The sequence below is a fragment of the Aythya ferina genome (assembly GCF_964211825.1).
Source record: "Aythya ferina genome assembly, chromosome: 15".
Classification (NCBI taxonomy): domain Eukaryota; kingdom Metazoa; phylum Chordata; class Aves; order Anseriformes; family Anatidae; genus Aythya; species Aythya ferina.
The window spans coordinates 9,166,396-9,190,481 of record NC_140314.1 but is presented as its reverse complement, the minus strand read 5'-3'; the positions used below and the strand labels follow the sequence as shown (position 1 = coordinate 9,190,481).

Here is a 24,086-nt window from a genome sequence, read left to right as displayed (position 1 = left end):
GTCCTTGTTAGTTTATCTTTGCTGTCTGGCAGTTTTTCAGAAACTACCGGTGGACACATTATATATTCACTGCTTTAATAGTTCTTGCTGCCAGCTTACAGCTGGCAGTGTGTTTTATGGGTTTCTAAATCATTTAAAACGTTGCATCTCAGGGTAAGACTGTGTGCTGAATCGATGAGTTTTCATGATAAGTAGAACAGATATGCCAAAGATGGAGGAATTAATACTGTGTGAAGACCCTAGTTTTATAATTTCAAATTAATTCATAGCCTGAATTATCTTTTAATTTATAAGGTATCAATAATATTTACCTTAAGTTTTGGTGCTCTAGCAGTAACTTCAAATTCAAGTTAGGAGCTGCAGTTCAGGCCCTCGAGCAAAGTGTCCCAGCACCACTGCAGTGCCTTTACCCCGCTGCAGTTCCCCACGGAGAGACCTTCCTGCTGATTCCCTGCAGAGAAGAGAACCGTGCACTTAATCCTTGTGAAGAAGACTACGTGTAGGTGACTGTAGTCCTGCACAGTGCAAGTAGTTTTTCCTCAGTGTCTTATCCTGTGTGTCCTGAGTTCGGAGGATGCTGGGTTTGTTGCTTCTTCCTCCCCCTCCCAGCAGACCGTGCTGGGAGACCTCCTGACTCTGCAGGGGAGTACAGGACAGGAGTCTGAAGTTTTACTCATCTTGACCTTTTTTTGGCCTCGGCTGGCCTCTGTGCCTCTGCTGCTTTCTGCAGTCAGTCTTTTGTCTCTGTGGATCTTGTTAGTTTTCTTTGAAGCAGGAATGCTGCTTCTCTCTGCTCAGCACAGGGAGGCCCCACTCGCAGTGCAGGTAGTCAGGGGCTTTTGTGTTGCAGGTAATGATGGGTCCTGTTATAAATAAACCAAAGTAAACAAAGCAAAACACAAGTGTGGATGTGCCTCAGGTTCGAAGGCAGGTTTGTGCATAAGTTTCTGTTCAATTTGAGGAAACTCAGGTGTGTTACAAAAGAACTGCTAAGCTGGAGCTTCCTGCAAATACAAAGGGTTTTCTTTGTCTTTTTTCCCTGTGTCTAAATTGTCCAGTAAAATGTGCCTCCCAAACTCCTGTTTTACTAGTTTAACATACCTAATTGGTCCAAGGATGTTTATGAAGCTATCATCAGAGGCAAGCTGCTTTCTCTTTACTGAAGGTTTTTTTGCAACTTTCTACAAGACTTGCTGAAAACTTCATTGTTGTCTCCTGAAGTTTTGCTTTGTGTGTTTTACCGCTGCAGACTTCCATCAGATTCTCTTCAGAGCTCTAGCGCATCCTATTTCATAGAAAAATTCTACAACACAGTTTCATAGCTTTACTGGGAATTTTGATTCCCCTAGGCTTTCCTGGCTGCAAGCAGGCTGATGTACAGACATGGCTGGTATGTGTTGCTGTACAGAAGCACGCAGGGGTGTTACAAAGCGTGTGCTGTGTGGCAATGGTAGTTACATTGGCCCTTGGGCTTCAGTGATGGTAAAAGAGTAAAAATGGAGTTGTCTCATAAGGCTGTTACACTGTAAGAAACTAAAGGAACTTCAGTGTGATATTTTCATGCTAAGATGTTCTTCGTTTGGCTTTCTGATTATTCATTAGCTTGTCAAACTCTTCCTCTACTGTTTATCATTTTGTTTTAAGTATCTGGTAAGTTCTGATTTGCCTGAAGTTGTCTTAGTTTGGAAGAGGAAAAGTTTAGGAGCTCTGAATTGGTTGCTAGAACAACAGTCTCTAAGAAAAGCTTTGGTTTTGAACAGTAATTCCAAGAAAAAATGGTTGGAAGCATTGTTTTTCTGTTAAGTGTAGCTACATAAAATTCTCAGATCGGGATCTCACAAGCAATTAATGCCTTCAGACAGAGCCCCACGCAGATGCTTTGTCCAACTCTCAAAGTTACAAAAAGAATTAGTGCTGTCTCTGGAGTGAACCTGCAGGAGTTTGGAAAGTCACCCTGTTAATGTGATTGATTTTACATCAAGGATAAATCTTTCCTTCAACACCCAAGTGCAAAGGGTCACACGCTTGCATGGAATAACTAAGTGTGTGCGTGACTTCAGAACCTGCAGGAGAGAAAGGAAGGAGCGTTTCCAAACAAAAATGCCTGCTTTGGTTCTCTGGACAACGAGAGGCCTGGCGAGGACTCTGTCAAGGAAAAACTTCTGGTAGGCTTTTTGTCAGGACTCTGTCAGATGCGTGTCTCAGGATGGAGATGTGCAGCGTTGTCTTCTCTTGGGGCTACCACTGCAGTGGGTTGACCAGCACAGGCAAAAAGCTGTCTGAGCACGACTGTGAATGCGGCACCACAGTCACCTGGTAAAATCAGTGATAAATACTGGCTTGTTTGGAGCATCCCCAAAAGCCCCGGGCACTGTCGAGTCTGCCCCATTATAAGCTGGTGGGGGAGGCGTGCAGGCCCCTTGTGGTGCCATCGCCCACCAGCATCCCCCTGCACCACCCTGCCAAGGGCAGGCGCCTCGCAAAAAAATGCATTTGTCTGCCAAAGTGTTCTAGGATGGGGGAAAAGTAAACCAACTTTGCTTGTGGCCAGCACATGCTTGGTTTCTGTTGCCATCGTATCTTTGCATTTATGGAGCATCTTGGCAGTTTTGCTTGGCTTGTCCAAGGTAACCAGGCCGTGTGTTGCTCCTGCTCCTCTGCACGTGTACTCAGATGCTGTGAGCAGTTCCTGCATTACAGTAATTAGTCGTTAAGGGCTGTCACCGTGCCAGCATCGATTTCTCAGTTGCAACAGGCTTGTGTGTAAGGTGATGGCCCAGAGCCACGAATTCAGGTGCCCTACTCCCACTCCTGACTGCGTTGGTTGGAAGTACCTGCAAGGTGGCTTACCTGGGAGCCCTCCGTGCTGCTGCTTGGGTCATAGGGCGAGCGCTTCCATGTGAGTGAAGGCCAGAACAGGAGCCTTGGCGGGTGCAGGGGAGCCTGTGCTGGATTGCTGTAGTTTCACCTGCCTGGGGAGCGAAGGTTTTTGTGCTGTTGTGATTCACATGTGGCTGAAAGCAGTGTGTGATGGGTTTGGGAATGTTGCACAGATTCCCTTGAAGGGAATGTCCGAGTTCCTTCACCCTGAAATGTCCAAGCTGGGAGGATTCTTCAGCACACGCCATGCTCTGGCCGTGGTCATGTTTCCTGCTGCGGGTTCCTGCACCAGCCTCGTGGCTCTGCTGGTTCCCGTTTTCTCTCCACCTTGCCCGGTGGCTGCAGATTACTGCAGGCACGCTCCTCAGCCCCTCCCTGGGGGGAGCCTGGACTGACACCGGGCTCAGGTTTAGGGGCGTTGAGGTGTTTCTGGGTCAGGCAGGTTGCTGTCACTCTGGGAAGGCTGGCTTTCAAAAGCCTGTGTCCATTCCCCGAGGCACAGCGCTTTTGAGGGGAAGTTTCCTAACTGTTGTTGGCAAATAGAGTGGATTTTTGAAACTAGCCGTTCTTGCATAAAGCAACTGCCTGTATGTGTTCAGAGGCGATGAAATGAACCATCCCCGGTCTGTCCCAACCAGCATCTCTTGGAAGCAGTTTCGCAGGCAGGGCAGGCACGAGGTGCACGAGGCCTCTGTAAATGCAGCAGGTGACACCAGAAAGCTCTGCTTCGCTGTGAGCAGCGCACCTGGCGTATGTCAATGTGTGAAAACTCAGCGTAGGATTTCAAATGACAGGGGCCCAGAGGAGCACTGCTTCACTGTCCCCTGCCAGCTCTGCTTTCATCTTTCATTTTAGCCTGTTGGTTGTGATGTAGCCCCGTTACTGTGCCTAGTAATAGCCATAATAATGGGTGCCTTGGGTCAATACAGGGGGATTTGTCATGTCCTAAAAATAAGAAGGCATAGAAAACTCTTAAGAAACTTTGTCTAGAAACTCCATATAGAGTAAAGTGTAAGATTTTTCAACTCCTGGTCCTTTCTCAGAATTCAGGCAAGCTCCAGAGCCTCAGACTTGCTCTGTGCTGGAAGGACAGGTTTCTCTCCAACGCTGCAAACAGGGATTGAGCAAATCCATGGTTCAGCCCTAACAGGACCATCTGGCGTTTTGTTTTATTGTTTTGTTGTGTGGAAAGGTGTAAGACAATGTCTGTGTTTTTACCAAATGGAAGGAATTTCATCAGGAAATGTCTCCACTCCAAACATGCTCAGGTTTTCTTTACTGCAATCAATACAGTTATTCATGGATTTCTGCTCCCAGCTCACTTGTGGCTATATTTAACATATGTCATTGTACTAGGCTACAGTGCTTTAAGAGCGCTTTTTATTGTTGTACAGATGTGTGCTGCAATGAGAGCAGTGTTGTATACAGCCGCGGCGTGCTGCATAAATCTGTCTGCTGCTCCTGTGAACGTGAGGGGCTGCTGCGTGGCGCTGGCTTTTGCTGATGGTTGATGTCTGTTTTAAATTCCCGTCGTGGCTGAAGCCAGCTCAGCACATCATCCTCGGTGTGCGCTCAGCAGCACTGCAGCTTTGCATAAATAATTGCTCAGATCATCTGCGTGGTTTGTATGGTGCTGAAAATCATTTGCATTAGCTGATAATGAGGCCTGGGGTTCATATCCGCTCGTTGTGGTGCCATGTCCTCTGACAGAACAGAGCTTGTTTCACTTCTCAGCCTTCTGGAAGGAGATGGGTTGGTGGTTACGTAGGTGCCATGGGGAGCACCTCTACTGCGTGTATTGACAAGGATGAACCAGCATCATATATGAAAAGCTAATTGTATGTATCCTTTTGCTCTTTCCTCTGGAAAACTGGGTAGTTCTCAGTTGAAATATGATGCTAAGCTTGGAAGTCATGGGATTTAAAGCAAAGACTGCTCTGAAGCTGAGCATTGGGATTTGGGGTACGTGTGTGGAACCCAGTTAATATTATGGGCCTTTACTAGCCTTGTTTGTCAGAAACTTCAGTGAAGATTTCAGATCTCTGGCACCATCCAGAGGGCACTTGGCACTTTTTTTGGTAGGTCCCAGCTAAAATTCTGCTGTATCATGTTAACTCAGAAAAGCTGTAATGCCTGGGATCTAGGATCAACACCTGACTTCCTTGCTTTAGGTTTTGGCAAAGTGTCTCTAAGCATTGTAGCACCCTGTAGCGTGTGCTTGGGTCTGAACATGGGCAGCCACAGCTGGGTTGTGGTGGCCTGCTCAGAGGGCACGCTGTGTGAAGCGTCATTCAAGCTGCAGCCATGTCTGGGGTTTTCCAAGCACAGTTACCTCTGGAGGGTGGCACTTACAGAAAGATGGGGGTGAGCAGCAGTGACGTGATGCAGTTTGTTTCTGCTGTGCTGCTTTAATAGCACGTGGCTGACTGAGGTGGAGGGCACAGGTGGCTGACAGCCAGTTAATAAAGGGGAACTTCCACCCAGCTGCAGGTGGCCATTAAGTCAATTTTTAGGTGGACATAATAGGCCAATGTGGCATTGTTTTGATATTGGTTTCAGGTGTTCTGTAGGGTAGAGCCAGATCACACAATTTCAAGACAGCAGCTACGTGCAGACTTGTGAGACTACCACAGAAGAAGGATTTGTCATTTCAGTTGTTCTGTTTCATTCTGTACTTGCAGCTCGAGGGGAAGAAACAGGGTGGCAAGCTTGTTTGAAGTGCTGTCCCACCTGCTCCTGCGGTAAGGCCTTGACCTTGGGGAGGAAGGGGCTCAGGTGCGGGAGGTGCCTCCTCTGTGTCGCCGTGTCCTTTGGAAGCGTCTCTGGTTTTTCTCTATCAAATTGGTTTAGGTTGGATTAGGTTAGAGTAAGCTGTTTCGTATTAATGCTGGAAGTCTGGTACAATAACAGATTGTGATTTGATCGTTTGCTTTGTCAGGAGCGTGCGGCTCTGCCACAGTGACACCGGCAGTAACAACAACAAATGCTCTGGAGGCCGCGGGAGCAGGAACCCTTCTCTTCACTTCATTGCATCAAAGCGTGCAACAAACGCTGTGGGCTCCTGCTTTCCTTTAACCCCCGTGCACGTGTGGGGCCTTGTGAACATGCATGAGTGTGTCCCCACATCTGACGGGGGAGCTGCCTCAGGAAGGCACTGCGAGGTGTGGGGCTGGGGGAGGAATTGAGACCTCTCCGCTTCCTGAGCCTGCTCTTGTTTGTCTGTGGCCGTGCTCAGTTTTTGTCAGAGGAGACGCGCGTCTCTCCACGCCATCCGCAGCTGCTGGTGCCTTCAGCCACGGGGGGAGGGCTCAGCGGCTTTAAAGAACGGCTTGTTGGTTATTCCCCAGGGGAAGGACAGATGTGCTAGAGCTGGTGGCTGCCTGTTAATGTGGCGATGTAGGGGTGTGGCTGCGGGTTAGCGGGGATGCTGGCAAAACCTGATTCAGTGTGCGTGCACGCCCCGTTCATCTTCACCAAAACCCAGCTGCCTTTCGTGTGCTGCCTGGCGGAGCCGTGGGTCCCTGCCTTGCTCCGATCTGCTGAGCTCCTGACATGGGAGTGCTGCGTACAGCTGCAAGGGGAGCAGGCGCCTCATGTAGGAACAGCTCCATTCCTTGCTTCTCCGTCACCTAAATGCTAATGCTCTAACCCCACCCCTTTTTTTTTTTTTTTTTTTTTTAAATAAACAGCTCAGGACTGAAAGTGGAAGTGTAACTGAATGGCTGAGGTCATGGGTTAGTGCAAGAGGATCTCATTTTATTCAAATCACAACTGGCCCTGGTTTGCATAGTGAGCACAAATTGAGCACTGCAGACAGTGGTGTTACCTCCCAGACACAAAAGGGTACATGAGGCAGAAATATTGATGAACACCCTGCGAAAATCCAGAACAAGCCCTTTCCTGTGAAGTGCTCTGTGTGGGCTGCCTTCACTTATTAATTAAATTGCTTATCCTTGCCTGGCTACACGGTAGTAAATGACGAACAGTGGTTACGGTCTTGTGAGCTACAGGATCAAAACTACTGTTGGCCACAGATTCGATTCTGTGGTGTAACGGGCAGCACTTTGGACTTTGAATCCAGTGATCTGAGTTCAAGTCTCAGCAGAACCTGTGGCGATGTTTCCCTTTGCCTGGGGAAGTGGTTCAGTCACCGTCCCGGCAGATCTTTAAAAGCCATTTAGATTTCGAGCTTAGCGCTATGGTTCAGTGGAGGACTTGTTGGTGTTAGGTCAGAGGGTGGACTCGGTGATCCTGGAGGTCTCTTCCAACCTAGATGATTCTGTGATTCTGGGAGCAGCATATGAAAGGTTTTGGGGAACATCTCTCTGACTATGAGCTGACTTTGTGGGTAGGAGTGCCACGACAAGTAGGACAGGCAGCTTCAAGCTGCTGGGTGCCATTGGGAGGAGGTGAACACGCAGTGGTAATTGGTAGCCTGTGGGTAATCAGCATACCCTGCTAGTTCTGTGTGAGGCAGACTAAAAAGTTTCTGTGCTGCATATTGAGCTGTAGAAGGGCTGTGCTTTTTCCACCTGCAGACCCTTTACCAGTTCTTAATTTCAGAAAACTCCCTGGTGGCCTGGTTCAGACTAAAGCTCTTCTCAATATTCATACCCGGCAACTAAAAAAAAAAACAACTTATAGTTTATGTAGCATGACAAATATCATTATTTTCTCTTGTGCATCTGATTAAATGTTCTAACCACCAGACCGAGGAGGATGGGATGACTCAGGTCTGCTGCCGACATTGGGTTTGCCCTCGGTCCCCGTGGGAGTTGAGCTGTGGGTGATACAGAGAGCTGCTCGGTGCTGCTGTGAGCTTTTTTTCTGAGATGGTCCTTTTTTTGGGTTCATCTGCAGCCGTATGTTGGAAGTACTTTTTAACTTTCTAGCTGTATGGAAGAATGTAACATCCACCATCAGGACGTGCAGCTGGGTTCCTGTGCACGGAGGGGGAAGCAGCACAGCGATGTGTTGCCCACTTCAACATTTTTTTTCCCCATTGCTTGCAGACATGGTGTCTGGTCAGTTCGGTGTTATCCAGGTGGGGTGCTTTGTTCGGTTTGCAGCATGAGCAAAGATGTGTGCTTGGTGTGCCTAGGAATTAAAAGGTACTGCCACTGAACTTTCTTTCTGCAAAGAGAGTGCTTATTGCAGGAGGGCTTGAAAGTCACAGTTAAATATTTGCATTTATCAGTTTTGTGCTTTATGTTTTTTTTTCTGTGCTTTGTCCTGTATCTAGGCAGGGTATTTTGGGATGGAAACATCTATTGCTGGCAATGGAGAGGATCAGTTTTGTAAGTGACTAGCAGAGTAAATAAGCTAAACCAAAAAGCCACATCAAGTGTATTTGCTGCAGTCAATCTTACCTGGATTAAATTAAAGCACTGGATGAGGCTGTCAAAGATCTAGGTGTGTCATATGCTGAATATGCATGTTGTGAACTTGGGCAGATCTGGCTGTGTCTGTGATGATGAGAAAGTATTTATAAAGCATCGTGGAGCATCTTGCAGTTACACTAGAGCTGTCCATGGCCTCCTAAAAATGGAAAAGCAGACACCTAGGTTGTTTTATGGAACAGCCAGAGGATGAGAGTTTTGGCTAGTGTTTTGGAAGAAATACAGGGCAAATGGTGTGTAGATTCGATGAGACCATGTGCTGGCTCTTCAGCTGCTGTCTCAGGTGTAGCTCCTCTCTCTCTGCTGCATTGCGAGCAGCTGGAGGCAGGGTCTCCATATACCTGCTGACTTCCAAAGTTGGGCCTGGCTTGCCATCAGGTCTTACTGCGTGGGTTTCACTGAAGTCAATTTTTTGTCCAAGAAAAAAAAGAGCGAGGCCACATAGGTTTCATAACTACTTCATTTAAATCCCTATAATCATTATTCATGTAATTCAGCCGACGGACCTTTTTAATACTCCCGAGTGCAGACATGTCACAGGGCTCTCCCAGCCTGACAAGGAGCCCTCTCTGCCTCCTGCCTCCCGGAGAAGCTGCAGAGCCTGTCTGTGGCGCGTGGCAGTGTGCTCAATGGGCTCTTTCACCTAAGTGTAAAACTTGGCTGCCAGGTAGGTTTGGAAAGACACACTGCCCTGCTGTTGCACAAAGAAAATTGTTGCTCCTCGGGGAAATAACAAAGTTCAAGTTCTGGTGCCAAACGTTATAGGATGCCGGCACAGAGCGCATTTGCATTCAGAGACCTCTGCCTTGCTGCTAACAAGGACGGATTGTGCAGGAGGAAAGCATTTGCTGCCTTCCCTTCAAGACCTGTGCAGTAACGAGTAGTGTTGCATTAGAGTTTATTCATTGCCTGAATACTTTTTTCTTAAGACATCATCAGCTGGCATATTCTGTCTTAAACTGGAAGAAATCTGTTTGTAATAGATTGCTGTAAAATGATAGAATAATCTCCCTGTTCAGTGACAGTCTGATTTTATGACTAAAATATACATAGAAAAAGGATGCTAATTTCTCCTGTATTCCAAGCAATAAAGTGGATTTCTGGAGAAGTTTAAAGCTAAAAGGCAAAGTTGCGGAGTAGTTAAAGGCAATTATAAAGTGTTAATCGTTTTACAAAATATCCTTTTTTGGCTCTCAACCAAAGGATTAACTCATGGTTTATTGCATATAGAGCTTTCTGTTTAAAAATTGGATTTTTATTTTCTTCATCAAGCTTAAGTTTTTGTTATCTGCCTAAAGTGGAGTTTTTGGAAGATGCAAAGGATGCTGTCCTGGTGAACTCAAAGAAGGGTTTCTGCTGCTGTTGTAACGAAGGATAGGAATTAAAAGCCAGTCCCTGGGAAGTTTCGTGAGAGCCTTGGTTAGGAAAGCATCAAGATCTGTCAGGTAGAACAGGTGGGAAGGCCTCAAATACTCAGTGACTCCAGAGTGATTCTCTGAGATGGAGATGGCCGTGTCCTGGGTGCGGGTGGAGCCCAGGATGGGAACTTCCCAACAGCAGCAAGGCGCCTGGGGAGCAGTGCGGCAGCACGGCGCTGCTCGAGTGCTCAGCAAGAATAATGCTTCCTTTCTACTGCTCCCGCTCTTGCTGAAGCACATCTCAGTGAAATGCTCATCAATTACAGCTTTCAAAATGTACTTAATGGTGTTTTTTTTTCCTCATCTGTAATGTTTTCTTGTCCTGGCCAGTTATGTGCAGATTGGCGCTGTAATGGGTGAGTGAAACTTTCCAAGTTCTCTAATAACTTCTATTATCAGCTCAGATGGGAGCCTGTGATCAAATTAATGTCAGGTGTTACTTGCTAGAATTGTACCCAGGATTAATGGAGATCATTAATTCAGCAGATCTTACATCTGCACTGTCTGCTTTAGAAAAAGCATAGATGTTGGAGAGTAGAGGTACTTCCCATTTTGTAGCAGCAGCTCAGAGAGACTTACATGTTAAAAGCAGGGTAAAATGGAGCAGTGGTATTGTCTGAGTAGAATTACTTGTGCACATACTAGCTTAGACCAAAATACTTGATAAATCACTGTTACAAACTGCAATGTGGAGTTCATAGACTGTAGCATCCAGCACTCTGCTTGAATGATTTTGGTGCATTCAGTGACTCAGTTTGACTCCTCTATATGTTGTGCTTTATAAGAGTAGATTTAATGTATGTACATGTCCACCTGTAAACCAAGCGGGCTGTATTTCCAGTTCAGAGCAGAGAATTCCCAGGCTCATGTGGGAAGGTTTTTTCCCATTTCTTTTTTTCTTTGACTCCAGAGATGTGAATTCACACTTTCTTTTGACCCGTTTCCAAGTTAGAACAGTTCCTGCGTACCTTCCTCTGCAGCCTGCCTCTTTCACAACTGATGTGCCTGCTGGGGGTGAATGAGCAGTGAGAGCAGGACTTTCCCTCTCGTAAGCTGCTGCCACCTCTGGGTGCTGGCTGGGCAGCGGGAGCGACGCGGTGACTCTTCAGGTTAGCTGAAGAGGAAGGTTAGCTAAGGTTATTCAGGAGACTTTTTCCATTATATTTTCTCAGAACTCAGATTTCTGGGTAAACCCAAGCCAGCACATAAGCCTGTGCTTTAATTTTGTGTTTATGTGTAGTCCTGCAGCTGGTTTTGCTGGGAAAATGCAGGTGCGCACACTTGGGGAGAGAAGTGTCAGAAAAGGGGCTCCCCTTCTGCGCTTTTCTGTGCTTAATATGAGCCAGAGCTCTGCTGCTGTCCTCCTGAGGCCTGCCTGTAAGTTTTAGCTCTTAATTAGTGTTCATAGCCATCTGACTTTAATGGTGTAACTCCTCCTTTTGGGGGTTTTATATATTACTTTCCCTCAGCTAGCAATCAGAAGCTCGGAGGTTCACTTCCCTGCTTCCTTGTTTCGGAATGAGTTGCCTTTTTTTTTAGTTCAACTGGAGGATAAGGCCCACAAGTAACTATTTAAAGGGCCTGCTTGCCACAGATTGAGGAAGATCATGGGCTTTGTTAACCTTCAGCCCATTGAAGCAGGGCTGAGCATTAACTGCAGCTCTGCTGGGCTCAGTACCACCATACTTGATTCCTGAGAGACCCCTGCCTTTGGAAATGAGCTCCTATCTTTTACCCAGGGTAGACTTTCTTCTTGCCATTAAGAAATGAACAAACTTGAAGCCTGCATTCCTGTTGCCTTCAGAGACATCTGTTTAAAGAAGCCAACGACTTCTGTGCTGAAATTCAGATCTGGTGACCTGCTCTATCTTTGTCCAAGTCAAACATGCACCCAACTTGGCTGTTCAAACTCTTGGGTGATCTGGCATCCTGTAGACCAACATCTAGCTCTTGTGGAAGTACAGTGGACTTCTACTGAAAATTTTCTACTTCTATTTTGGTCAAAATAGTAAGAATACATTGTTTTCTTAAAAAGAAATGTGTATTAATAGTCTCTTCAAAAGGGAAAAAAAGCCACCATCTAAGAAAATCCTGAACATAATTGATTTGTTTGGCAGGTTTTGCTGTGGAAGTTTTGCATTTCAAGTCATTCAGTAGGAGAAACTTAAGTGTTATCTCTGTGAAAATATAATTACTGTGTGAGATAATTGGTTGAAAAAATACATTATTTTTCACATACAGGAACCCTGTCAGATGGTTTGGGAGGAGTTTGATATATGATGCCTTTACTTAAAGGAGTTACTGCTCACGGAAGCTCGCAGCAGACGGAGTCGGTGTGTTTCCTCTTAGATAAAGCTGAATTTCCTCTCTATAGCTTGGCAGTCACCTGTCACCTACAGAATATTTAGAATGAGAAACCCCTTCCTTTGATTATTTTTTTCCTGAACACTTGCTTCTTGATTATTATTGCCATTAGCAATGTAATGCTCAGAAAATTATCTGCCCCCGACAGAGCAGCAGTGTGTTTATGCTTTAGATCAGTGATGGTATCTTCAAGAGAAGAGGTTTTGCATGTGTAGCATTTTTTTTTTTTTACTAGGATAGTAAGTCTGTGCTGATCTCCAGAAGTGCTGGTTTTATTCCAGCAAGTGGGAAGCTTTTCCTTATGCTTGGATGAGAGCCCGCCTGCAACATCCCACTAGTTTACAGTTTCCATGTTGGTTTACTTGAATACATCATACCAGAAATTGAAGTACATGCTACTCCGATGTATTTAAAAATTAAAAACAAAAAAATGGTGCTATTTTATTTTCCTCAGTCCAAGCTGCCAGGAAGACATCAGGCTTGGGTTGAGATTCCTGCCAGTTAGCTTCAGTTGTATTTGAAAGGCAATTCATGGATCCTAGTGTAGTAAAAAACAACTCAACTTATTTTTCTCAGTGAGTCTCTCATGGCAAGTATGTGTGGCTTGAGCAGTGAAAATCTAGCACGTGATAGCGAAGGATAACTCGTGCTGTACGCCTCTGGGTGTAGAGCAGCCCTTCAGGGAGGACTCAGCGGTCATAACTCACATGACCCCTCTAGTCCTTACCTTCTGCTAGTTCCCAGCCTCTCAAATGCAAAAATAAATCTATAGCAATAACCCCACTGAAACTGAAGTTTGGCCCTGAAAAGGAGGGGGCTCAAATACAGGTGAACATCAGGACAAATCTTTGATAGCCTCAAGTGATGGTTTCCTGCTTCCAGGAGATGGCCATAAACTATATGAATTCTACATTTTTCCTTTGTGCTTTATCCATACGGGTGGCAGCCTGGGTAGCATGGCAGTTATCTTCTCCCCCCGTCGGCATGTCAGAAAGGCACGAGTATTAGCGCTTCCCTCAGTCAAAGCACTGCTTGGTCTGGAGTTGGTGGAATCCAAGGCTGCAGAGCTGTCCTGCGTTGGTTCGGGATGCGGTGCCTGCATCCATCCCGCCTGTTCTTAGCAGTGCTTTCCTCGTGGCCATGAACCGCTCTGGACACTCGGCAAGTGGTCGTTGCCGTCCTGTCACCTCTGCGTGTCACCGCCCTGGGGACCAGCACCAGCTGTTGGCAGGGGGCTCGGGGCCAATCCTGCACCCTGAGGGCATGCCCCGTGCTCCAGCAGCCCAGGCTGTGGGATTTTGTGTTCAGAGATAGCATCTGAGCGGATTTCTTGCCCGTGAAGGAGTTCCTCTCCGAAACAATGACGTGCTGGCTGCGTCCCTGTGGCTTGGGTGTTCTGAATGCTGAGCCTTTTCTTCCCCAGCCCAAAAGGAAGTTGTAGTTTCGCAGGGAGCGACTTGCCTCTCGTTCCACTAGGAAGAAGGTGGAATTTGCTTTCTTCCCTTTTTTCCTCTCCTTACTGGGTAAGCAATTGTATCACAGAAAGGAAGTGCCTGCAGTGATTAGATGCCGTAGCCAAAAGGTTTATCAAACTACTAAAGCCATAAAACAGTGTCATTAATGGTGAAGTGGTAACAGCAAATTGGCTCTTCATCTCCCAATAAAATCTGCACAGCACTGAGAAGTGGTGTAACAAGTCAAAGCCTTGACTGTAGGCATAACTCTCCAACAAAAAGCTCGGGCGACCGATGCGTTTCTGAGGTGTGTATCTGCATGAGCACGCTTCCTCAGTGCGGGCAGCAGAGGGGTGGTGCTGCTGTTTGAGAGGTAATTCTGGAAACGGAGTGGCATGCTGCACGGGGAGAATTGTATGCCCAAACCAGCACTCTCCAGACCCAGCCACTTACACTGCAGGGCTCAGCCCAAGACAGGCTTACAAAGGAGCTTTTTCATGCGGGATGCTCGGCTCTCATTGTGTTTGTATTATTCCACAAGAATGCAAGCCTTAAAAAGGCAGGCGAGTCAGTAGGAGAGCAGTAGGTTCAGTTTCAAATAGGAATCTGAAGCCTTTGAAATGTCTCTGCCCCGGTGGTATCTGGCTGGCTCTTGTTGCAGGGATGTGTTGCGAGGGCTTTGCATCTTAAAGCAGGGTGCTGTGAAGTTTGGTTAGGGTAGTTTCAGGCCAAAGGATGAGCCTTTAGGGCTAAATGAAATACCCATTTTTGTAGCAGGCACAGCTCTGTTACTCGGAGGTAATACGCCTCAGTGTCTTTGTCAGAATGTGTTGATATCCTCGTGGCAAGTGTCTGCTCTCAGCACACACTGAGAATACTGTAGCTTTGATTTACTTAAGCAGCTATTTTAGTTATAGAGATGTGCTATAATGGGATTTGCACAGAGCCTGCATTAGCCCATAAAGTCAGCCTTCAGCCTCCCTCAAATAACGTGATTCGGAGGAAAACCTTTCCGAATGGATCCTGGATGCAGTGATAACATACTGGTTTATACAGATTTTCAGGCTGCATTCAGAGATGCTAAAAACACAGACAGATTTCAAATGATGATTTAATTGTTTACAAGTGAGTGTTTTCTGCAGCATACAAAAGAGAGGAATTAATCCCAAAAGGCTTTTTGATATAACTTGAACAGATGATTTCCTGACATTGTTATATATCCTGGTTTAAGGCGATGAATAATTAGCTATTTAAGTTTAAAAAAAAAAAAAAAATACCTTGAGAACTAGATGTCAGCTGAAAAGCTGTCAGTAAATTTGGAACAGCTTTGCATGTCAAGTTGATTATAGCAATGAATAAAAGGAATTACCAGGAAAAAGAACCGTGCAGTGTGCAGTTTCTAACTTCAGTTTCCCCACGGTTCCTCCTGTCTCATTCTCCAGATTCCTAGGGTGCTCGTGATATTATCAAGCTGTGGAGTTCCCTTTCACAAGCTCCTTTACTGTGGGCAGCTCTTTCTTACTATTTACTCCACTTCATCAGTGTGCAGTCAATTGAAACTTTACATTCAAGGATTTCCCCCCTCCAGCCCCAGATGCATTAATAGCAGCTTTTGTCTGGCTTCCTGAAATATGGAAAGCCACTTAGCACACAGCCTCAGGTCGGGGCAATGCCCGGAGCCAGGCAGCTCTGCTGAGGGCAGGTTCTCCTGTCCTCTGCATCCAGCAAGCTGCTGGTTTTCCCCCCAGTAGCAGTGGCTACCTCGTGTTTTCCAGCGTGGGTCAGATGGGCTCGTTCTCTGCGTAGTCAGCAAGCAGCAAAGCAGCTGCCGCTTCTATGGACTGAAGAGTCTGTAGGGTTGGATGGTACTGAGTGAATTGTGGTAAAGAGGTCTGGAGCCTTTCTAACAAGAGCATTGTTCCTGAAAATGTGATCTCTGCATGTGTCTGTGTAACAGCACTGTGGGAATGGAAGCTCTTCAGGGTCTTAATTCATGAAGCAGGTGGGACTAAATGAATGTTCTTTGAAATGCAGATGCACGGAGTTATTTTCAAGTTGTGTATTAAAGTTCAGAATATGATCGGGCTGAATCTCATGACACCAACATGTGTGGAAGGACTGATTGTCAAGAGGTGAGTGGGAACGGAGGAATCAAGTTAAGAACTCCTGATAGCCAAGGTGTTGCTTGGGCAGCATCACAGCAGTGTCTGGAGGGCCATCTCGTGCCTAGATGGCAATTGCTGTTTGCTGCAGAATGCCTGTCCTGGTACCCTGAAGTGGCAGGCATCATGTTCCTATCAGCACGACTGGTGAGGCAAAGCCATGCTGGACACCTGGCTTACAAGGAGGGAGAGGCTCTGCCAGAGGCAGCCGGGCTTTGTAGGGGAGGAGGCTTACGGAACATAGATCACGCATGGGCCGACAGCAGTGGTGCACGAGAAAAAGAAAAAGGAAATTGAGGATGGGGATGAGAGGTTCCTCCCTGAGAGCCTCTCTGCTCAGGTAGTGAGCAGTGGCAAAGGCACTTTGCACTGGGTCTTACTGCACCCTGTTACGCGTGTGCCTGCGTCTTGCCGTACCATTTCAATGCCTGGTGTGCAGCAAGGCTCGGTCAAGGATGATTTAAAATCAGTGCTGTTGGGCATGGGTAACCTGTGTGTCCCATTTCAATATAACAACATTGTCTTCAGCCAGTCATTCATCATGTGTGCACGCTTCATGTATGTCCAAAATAATGATCATTTTTGACTGAAGTAATTTTCCTACTGGTCCAGCATAAGTACAGTAGAAGTGCATGCCAGCACAGTGACACCAGGACGAAACTCAGCTCCTACTGCGTGTTCCTAAGTACTTGGCTGTTTGTGAGGGGCTTAATGGCATCACATGAATGGATTGGTAGCTAAATGAAGGATTGACTAAGCTAATCTCTGTAAGAATCCTCTTTAATGAGTTAATGAGGTGTTCTTAGGGCTCTCCACACACACAGATGCTAACGAGAGTTTTTTCCAATTTACCAAGTGGTGAGCTTGGATCTGCATCCGAGCTGATAACAGAAATGATGGGGAAGTTCTGCTCTCCAGGGGAAGATGTTTTAGTTCTGGCAGTAAAACTGCAGAGGGGAGCCTGAAGTGCTGCCCTACCTGCATATTCCTTACCTCTTCGTGTAGCATGTGGAGCAAACCCAAAGGGTGGTGCTCAGCTTCGCTCAGTACTTGCAAAGTCTGAAAAGCAGCAGCTGTGCTTCAGGCATGGCTGGTTCATTGAAATATACTTTATCTGTTGCATCCTTTAAAGATCAGTGTTACCAAACGATGCGTTCGGAAATTTCCCAGGAAGACCCAAAATGATGGCCTGGTTTTTGTTTTCCTTCCCTGCTAAAGCTTGAGTGCATTAAGTTTAAATTGAGGAAATGTCTGCTTCTAAATTGATTCATCAGGGACACTCCTCCATAAAATTGGGATTTTTTCAGCTGAAGCAGGGAAAGGAGGAAAGCGAATCCTGGTGGCATTCAGGGCGTTGGGGTGTTTGGTGGTGGGATCGTGTTCTGGCCGTGCCTGGGTGGGAGGTCGCACTCCGCCTCCCGTAGGTGGGCTGCTGCTGGCCTGACACCTGCAGGGTGAATTGGTTATCGGGAAACAGAAAGCTGGGAGTGTTCGTGGGGTGAGGGGGGGAGGTTTTGCAGAAGGTTTTTTTTTCTTTTCATTTTCGCCCTGGCAGTGCCTGGCCCCTCTGGCCGCTTCCCCGTCACCTGAAGGCAGCCGCACATCCATCAGGCACAATCTGGCTTTAATGCAATCTTCAGATTTCATTAGCGTGCTCTTTCCTCCCCGTTCCAGGTCATTAATGAATTTGTTCAGCGAGACCTCCCCTCAGCTCAATACAATGCCATTTATCATTATCGTTTGTTTACAGTCCTGCAGCCAGTTCCCGATTCCAGGGCTGTGCACTGGTCCTTTCCAAGTCTTCTTGAATTAAATTCTCAATTAGGATTTAGTGAGACACGGTATCAGATGCTGTCCTGAACTCCAAAAATATGACCTCGGCTGTGTTTCTCTTAGCTGTGCTGTCTTTAACTCTATCAAAGAACAAATAAAGCAATTAAATTTGTCTGGCAGGCTTTATAAAGCTGTACAAGCTGCTGATCCTCATTCTGTTACCCTCAAGATTTTTAGCTGGATTTTCTTAACAAAGATGACTTCCCATGGCAGTTCTTTTTTTTTCTTATTTTCTTTTCCCTTTCCCTCCTGAAAGACCTTGGGCTATGTGCCCTGCCATGTGCTGTCATCATCTTATTTTTTTGAGCGATCCTGCCCATGATGCTAGCAGGATGGAAACGCTGCCTGCGTGACCCAAGCTCTACCAGGATGCACCCCTCGAAGTTTCCATTTAATGCTTTTCTGTAACGTGTTCCTTAGCGCAGGCTTTAATTTTCTTCTGGTATCTTGTCCGGAAAATTTAGACAGATTATCTATTTCTGCTAGATTAGCATTGCACGTTGTCTTACAGGTTTGCATTTTATGTGGGAATTTATCTGTGGCCTGGACCTGCAGGAGGTGCAGCCTGTGAGGAGAGCTGAGCAGCACGGCTGTGCTGTGGCTCCTGCCAGCCCTTCATCAATGATTAAGGAGCGCAGGACAATTGACCCTTGCTCCGAAAGGGTACGAGACATCATTCTTAAGCACAGATTCGAGGAGGTGGTGTCGGGGCAGCTATCCTGTGTCGTGTCAGGGCTGAAAGATAAGCCTGCCCCGAGTTAATAAATAAAAACATGAACTGTCCTGCCTGTGCATGGGAGGCAGTGCCTGTGGCCTGGGCAGCCAACACACTGAGAAAGTGGAAGCAGCACATGGACAGGCGTTGTACGGACTGGGGAAAGCATCCTGATGGGGGTTTTAGGCCTGGCTGAGGCAGGGGGCTGACTGCGCAGTGGGGCTGGCACCAGGCTGCTTTTGGGAGCTGGACCCCCCAGGGCTACAGGTGGGATTTGTTCAGAACGGGGCCTCCAGGGATCCTTTGGGGATCAGTCCCCAGCAGATTCAGTTTGGGGCTAAAGCACTTGGTGAGGTGGTATGGGTTGCCTCGGGGTAATGGTTTTTAGGGAAGCGTTGGTGAGTTTTGGGCTATTTGCAAGCACCGGCTGCTATCGCAGGCTGCGGAGGAGCTGCTGCTGCCTGAAGCTCAAGAGCCCTGCTGCAGCTCGGGCCCGTGAATGGCTGTGGCCTGCTGCAGAGCTCCAGAGGGAGCAGCTTCATGCTGCTGGGGAGCAGGGCGCTGGCAGCTCTTAGGGCCAGCCCAGCTGCTGGTGACCACACAGCCCTCCGATGGGCAGAAGGCACGGGTGCTGTGCTCCGGTCCTGGGCAGCTTCTTGCCGTTGAAGGAGCTGTCGTGGTTTACTGTACCAGCTGAGAGTTAGAGCCATTTCTGCTGCAGCCTTCAGCTATGAAAGAGGCTGCAACTGTTTCTGGAGGTGAAATACCCAGAGCCCATATCCAGAGGCGTCAGGTACATCTGGTTTTCAACTGCACCGTTGCGTGCCGCAAGTCGCTCGGCACAGGGGGAGTAATCTGCAATCTGTGTAAAGCTGCTCAGGACTAAGTAGCTGCGAACTGACATCTCTATTAAACAGTCTCAAGTTCTGCTGACTTGCTTCAAGTTAAGAAAGCATAAAAATACTGGCCTTTCTTCCAGCTGCCCTGTGCCTGAGTCAAAATGACCTGGCAGCCCAGGTTTTTTCACCTTTCCAGTACTGCTTTCACAGGCTTAACATCTGAAGCCCTTTCTGGCACAAGGAGCTGTCATGGTGTGGCAGGGTGTGGGTGAACCTTTGCCATGCTTCAAATATGAGATGATGAAATTATTCATTGTTGGGCTGTTTTTATTTGCCTTGACTTGGGTTATCCAAACTTTGTAACCCAGGCAGGGCCCCATGCACTTCAAAACTGAGTGGAGCTGCTCGTGAGATTCTGTCGTGTTCCAGTGAAGTCCTGGCCTGAGCTGCTCGCCCACTCTGCAGCAAGCTAGATGAGGAAATGAAGTTGATTAAAAATATTTTCCCCCAATAGTTTGTTAGTTAGGATCAGTTCTCCAATTTGGCTCACCCCATGGCCACCCAGACATTTGGTTTGTCAGAGGTAGGGGTTGGCAGGGGCCACATGGGCTGACACTGCTGTGAGGAGCAGGCTCGTTAAGCTGCGGGCAGTAACGCGCTAATTGACTTGGGGCTGGAGCAGCCCGATGCCCAGGCGTTGTGCACATCCCCGTATGGCCACATCCCCCTGCAAGAGGACGCCGGGCACCACCTGCATCTTCCTCACGATGGCTTCAGCTTTGCTCTGGGGTTCTCCCATTTTCCGGGGCTCCCCCACCCAGCACTGCCGGGGCTGAAGCTGTGGCTGCTGAGAAGTGCCGTGACCGCGTCTGGCTGCCACGCACCACATCCAAAAACTCAGGTCTGTGGCTTGCAGTGCATGAGGGCCGGCTGCCCCTTCTCTGCCCCGATAGCTCGTGTGACGGGAAGCTGTGTGCTTGCTGTTGGCCAGCCCGGTGCTGGCTGCACCCCCCGTCCTCAGTGTTGGTTTCCAGCCCGCTGCTGCGATGGGTGGCAGGAAGATCGCCGTGCTGATAAGGCACTAACTTCTTCCTGAGATACATTAGTCAGTCAAACAGTGCTTGTGGAAAAAAGTGGGGTAAATGCGTGAATTTCCAGTCCTGGTGTTTCAAGATGAGTCTTTCATTGAATCGTTGTTCTTATGTCTAGTGGGCTTTTTCCTTTTTCTTATCTCCCTTCTGGCAGAGGGGGGAAAAAAAAGTCAAATAAATAAAAGCTTTTACACCCCTGTGCTTGAGCCTCCAAGACGTGCATTAAGGTGTCCAACAGAAATAATAAATGAGGATTGAGGTGGCCTATGATTACAAGCTGAGATGTTTATGGAATTGGTGTATTTGCTTGGAAAGATCCTTTGCAGAGCAGTTAGGTGTGTGTTGCAGAGGCTCTGGGTACATTACTGCCAGCGTGGCCTTTGTGGCTTTTCCTCTTTATGCAAACAATCTCAGGGAGCTTGTTGAAGGTTACTGGGGGGGGGAGGAATGGTAAAAAAAAAATAAAAAAATTAAAAAAAAATCCAGGCTTACAGACCACCCGGGTGGTGCTCACCCTTCTCCCTGAGTCACTGCTTGCTGGCTCTGGTGCTGCTCTTGAAGGCGGCAAAAAGCAGATCCACAATCCCATTCTCAAGTTTTGACTCCTTTGTCTCTAGGTGACATCCTGGTGCTCGAGCCCTGCTCCTCAAAGTGTCTGAGCAGGTTGGTGATGCTACTGCCCTGACCTCCGTGCCTTGTCCTGGGAGGATGCGAGTGGGGTGATCTCAGGATTGCTCTGGTCCAAGCTGGGGCTGCCACAAGTCTCTGTCCCCAAGTAATCTGTTGGGGGGTGGGGAGGCTGTTAGGGTTGCTTTTTTATCTGAGGGTTACAAGTAAGGATGCTGAATGCTTCCTACAGAAGATGCTGTTCTTGGTGGTCACACCTCTCATGCCAGCTGTGCGCCTGCCTGGCTTCTGTCCCTCCCCTTAGCAGAGAGAAGGGCAGAAACCTGGGGAAGCAGCAGTCCCGGACGTCTCTTCCAATCCAGCTTCTTACTTTCTGTGACTACCCAAAGGTTTTGAGCCAAGTTTGAGCGTAGGGTAGAAACCACAGGCAGGCTAACAGAACGCGGGGCCATAAAATGAGTCAGCAGAAGAGCTGAGGCTGCGGTGCCCTGGCGTGGCTGGAGCCTGGGGCTGCGATTTGTAGAACCAGCGCTGCCTGCACACGGTGGTCCTGCTATGTGGCCCTGCCTCGGAGAGGATGCGTTATGTGTCACTTTTAGGATGTTTTGTGACTTAGTCTGAAACCCTGGTGGCACGGCAAGGGGCGCTGGGTGGTGCCAGCAGTTGTTCTGCTCCTTGTCCCCCTGCCTCATCCCCAGCTGCTGGGTCCTGCTTTGGGGCTTCTCCCCGTGGCCTCACTGTCCATCCCGAGTGTCGTGCTTGTCCTGAACTGCTGAAGGGACCGATTGAGCTGTAAAATAACATGTGAACAAATGAAACAATAAAATGAAGAGCCTTTTGGGCTGCTTCATGTGCGTCGCACTGCTGGAGCAGGAGCGTTGTGGTTTTGGGCTTAGGCACCTTCCCCACCATCACTGCTGCCTGGGCTGCCAGAGCCACTCGCAGGACACTGCTGTCTCTGGGGATGGTGAGAAGCGACAAGGCCCTTGTAAACAGAGTGAAAACCAGCGCATTGGGCAAAAAAGCTTTTCTGCTGTCTGCCATGCAGGAAACGAAAGCGTCCAGCCCAGTGGTATGGCGGGGGCGGCGAGCGGAGGGCACGGCAGCGTCTGCCTGCCTGGAGGCAGCCTTGGCCCACCACCAAAAATGCGTGTGAGTAGGTTGAGGCATGGATTGGGTTATCAAACCCCATGTCTCTTGAACCAGCGCTAGGAAAACATTTTTCTGTGGCGTGGGAGAGAAGCTTATCGTGTGGTTATGGTCCTAGACAGCGACTTGGGGATTTCTGTCCTATTTCCGACATGACCTTGGAGTATTTGGTTTATTGGTCTGTACCCCAGTTCCTCTGACTCTTCCCACACTTTGATTTCGGGAAGGCTGCAGTGTCTGAAAGCAGATCTCTCCTGCACAAGATTCTGCACCTTGCATAACTTAGGGTAACCGGAGCCGAGGCCCGTGCCGCTGTACACGGTGTCACCTTCCAGTGGGAAATCTGCTCTGGCCCCAATCACCTCCCAACATGCCCGAGTTGGGCCATGCACACAGCAGTGTTGTAGCATTTACACTCCAGTGACAGCTTCTTCTTCACCAGCACTAGCCACCAGCAGCTCGTAGCATTGGGAAGCAGCACCCTGACATTTCGGGTGGGATGGTTGCTGCAGTCCCCAGGGTCTGGCTGCAGCAGCTCTTGCGAGACGGCGGCTGGCTGCTGAGGTGGGGCAAGGTTCACTGGGACAGGCCAAGCAAAACTTGGACAGAATGATGTCAGTTGTGTTGCGGTTCTTTCCACAGACTTAGACAAGTGATAAGAAAGGGGAACGTTGCTCCCTGACGCAGGCTTTCATTACCAGCTGTTAGGTATCAACGCGAGCAGCTGAGTTGGGTGAAGCAGAGAGGCAGAAACTTTGGAAAAAGAGTCAGAGAATGGCTAGGGTGAGAAGGGACCTCAGAGATCATCTAGTTCCAAACCCCAAAACATCTTGTAAACGTTGCAAATCAGACATTTCCAGAGTGGGTGAGGGAGCTTGTTACCTTGATGCATTTTTTTCTCTTCTTGCTTAGTTTACTGCAGTCATAACCTATTAACTGATAACACAGACTGCCCGGGACTCGAGCACCGATAGGGTATCGGAACCTACTTAAGCTGGGATAGCTACTATAAAGGAGTGTCAGTATTTATCATGAGCTGTAACCATGCTCCTCAGGTACTGCTCTTCTCTTGTTTTGACCTGATGACCCTTCTGTTGCTGTTTCAGTGTGGTAATCAGTCATAGCCCCAGCAATTCAATATTTACCTGTATGGAAAGACGAGCAATCAATGGGTTTTTCACGTCCCTGCAGTGACGTCCTGCCGTGCCCTGCTGCAGGTGCAGCATTGCTTTACCCAACTCGTCCTTGTGCTGCTCTGTGCTCAGGGTGCTGATCTCTTCCTGCTGCAGGTGCCATGGTCCTGCCTGCTCTGAGCCAGCAGGAGCCTGTGCTGAGGTGGGCTGTGGTTGGAGGCAGTGTGCTGTGTAACAGAACAATTTCAGCCTGATTTTTTTGTGACTTTGTTCATCGCTGTCGTTTCTGGAAAATCTGATCTTTGCTCTTGGAGTCTGATTCTTTTAGAAAATATTTTATGACATCTCCACATTGCTGTTTTTTCCCAACAAGCAGCAGGCTTTGTACAATAATGCTTCTGTGCTGAGAGAGAGCCAGAAAGTAAAAACCGACGGGTCTGCTTCGGCATGCAGCTGTGCTCTTACCAGCCTTGCAGGTAGGCTGGGGATCTCTCACGGAGTTAGCAAATACTCAGTGTACGTAGCCTTTGATGCTGATTTCTAACTTCTTGGGAGCAGAGCACCCACAAGTATAGTACAGGCAAAATGCACTACATGTTAGTGAAAGGAGCTGATTGTTTTGGAATAAGTGTCCTTTTCCAGCTCCTGCTGTACAATGGCATTGCAGGACATTATCCCCCCAAATGCATTTATCTTAACGCCCCCCTCCCCTGTCAGCAGCTAGAACGAAGCCTCTTTGTCTGCAGTGAATGGTGTCATCTTAGCAACCACTGCAGCTCTCAAATCCTCTGCTCTGCTGGGTCCAAGGGGTGAGATAACTTCCTGCCTGGCAGGCAGCGCCAGCGCAGGGCCATCTCTGCACGCTGCTGTGCCCCGGGCAGGAAGCGAGCGGCTGGGGCTGGGGCTGCCTTTAACAGGGTCATCCCAAGTGGCAGCTGCAGGTTGGGAGGCACTGGTCCCTACAGCGAGGGGAGAGCATGCATTTTACTTTTTTGCTGGGTTTATTTCAATTATTACTGTTA

The 24,086-nt window shown here is 48.0% G+C and overlaps 1 protein-coding gene across 2 annotated transcripts in view; it reads left to right on the top strand.

Annotated features, from left to right (window-relative positions):
* The window catches only part of XYLT1 (xylosyltransferase 1), a 183,701-nt gene that overhangs the window by 20,015 nt on the left and 139,600 nt on the right, over window positions 1–24,086 (top strand). The window contains exon 1 of one of the 2 annotated variants that reach the window (XM_084536742.1): window positions 7,786–7,924. The exons of the other annotated variant lie outside the window; for it this stretch is intronic. Within the exon in view, the coding sequence (XP_084392868.1) occupies window positions 7,850–7,924 (75 nt within the window). The 5' untranslated portion in view covers window positions 7,786–7,849. Of the gene's footprint in view, window positions 1–7,785; window positions 7,925–24,086 lie in introns of those variants that run through there. 2 annotated transcript variants of the gene reach the window in all.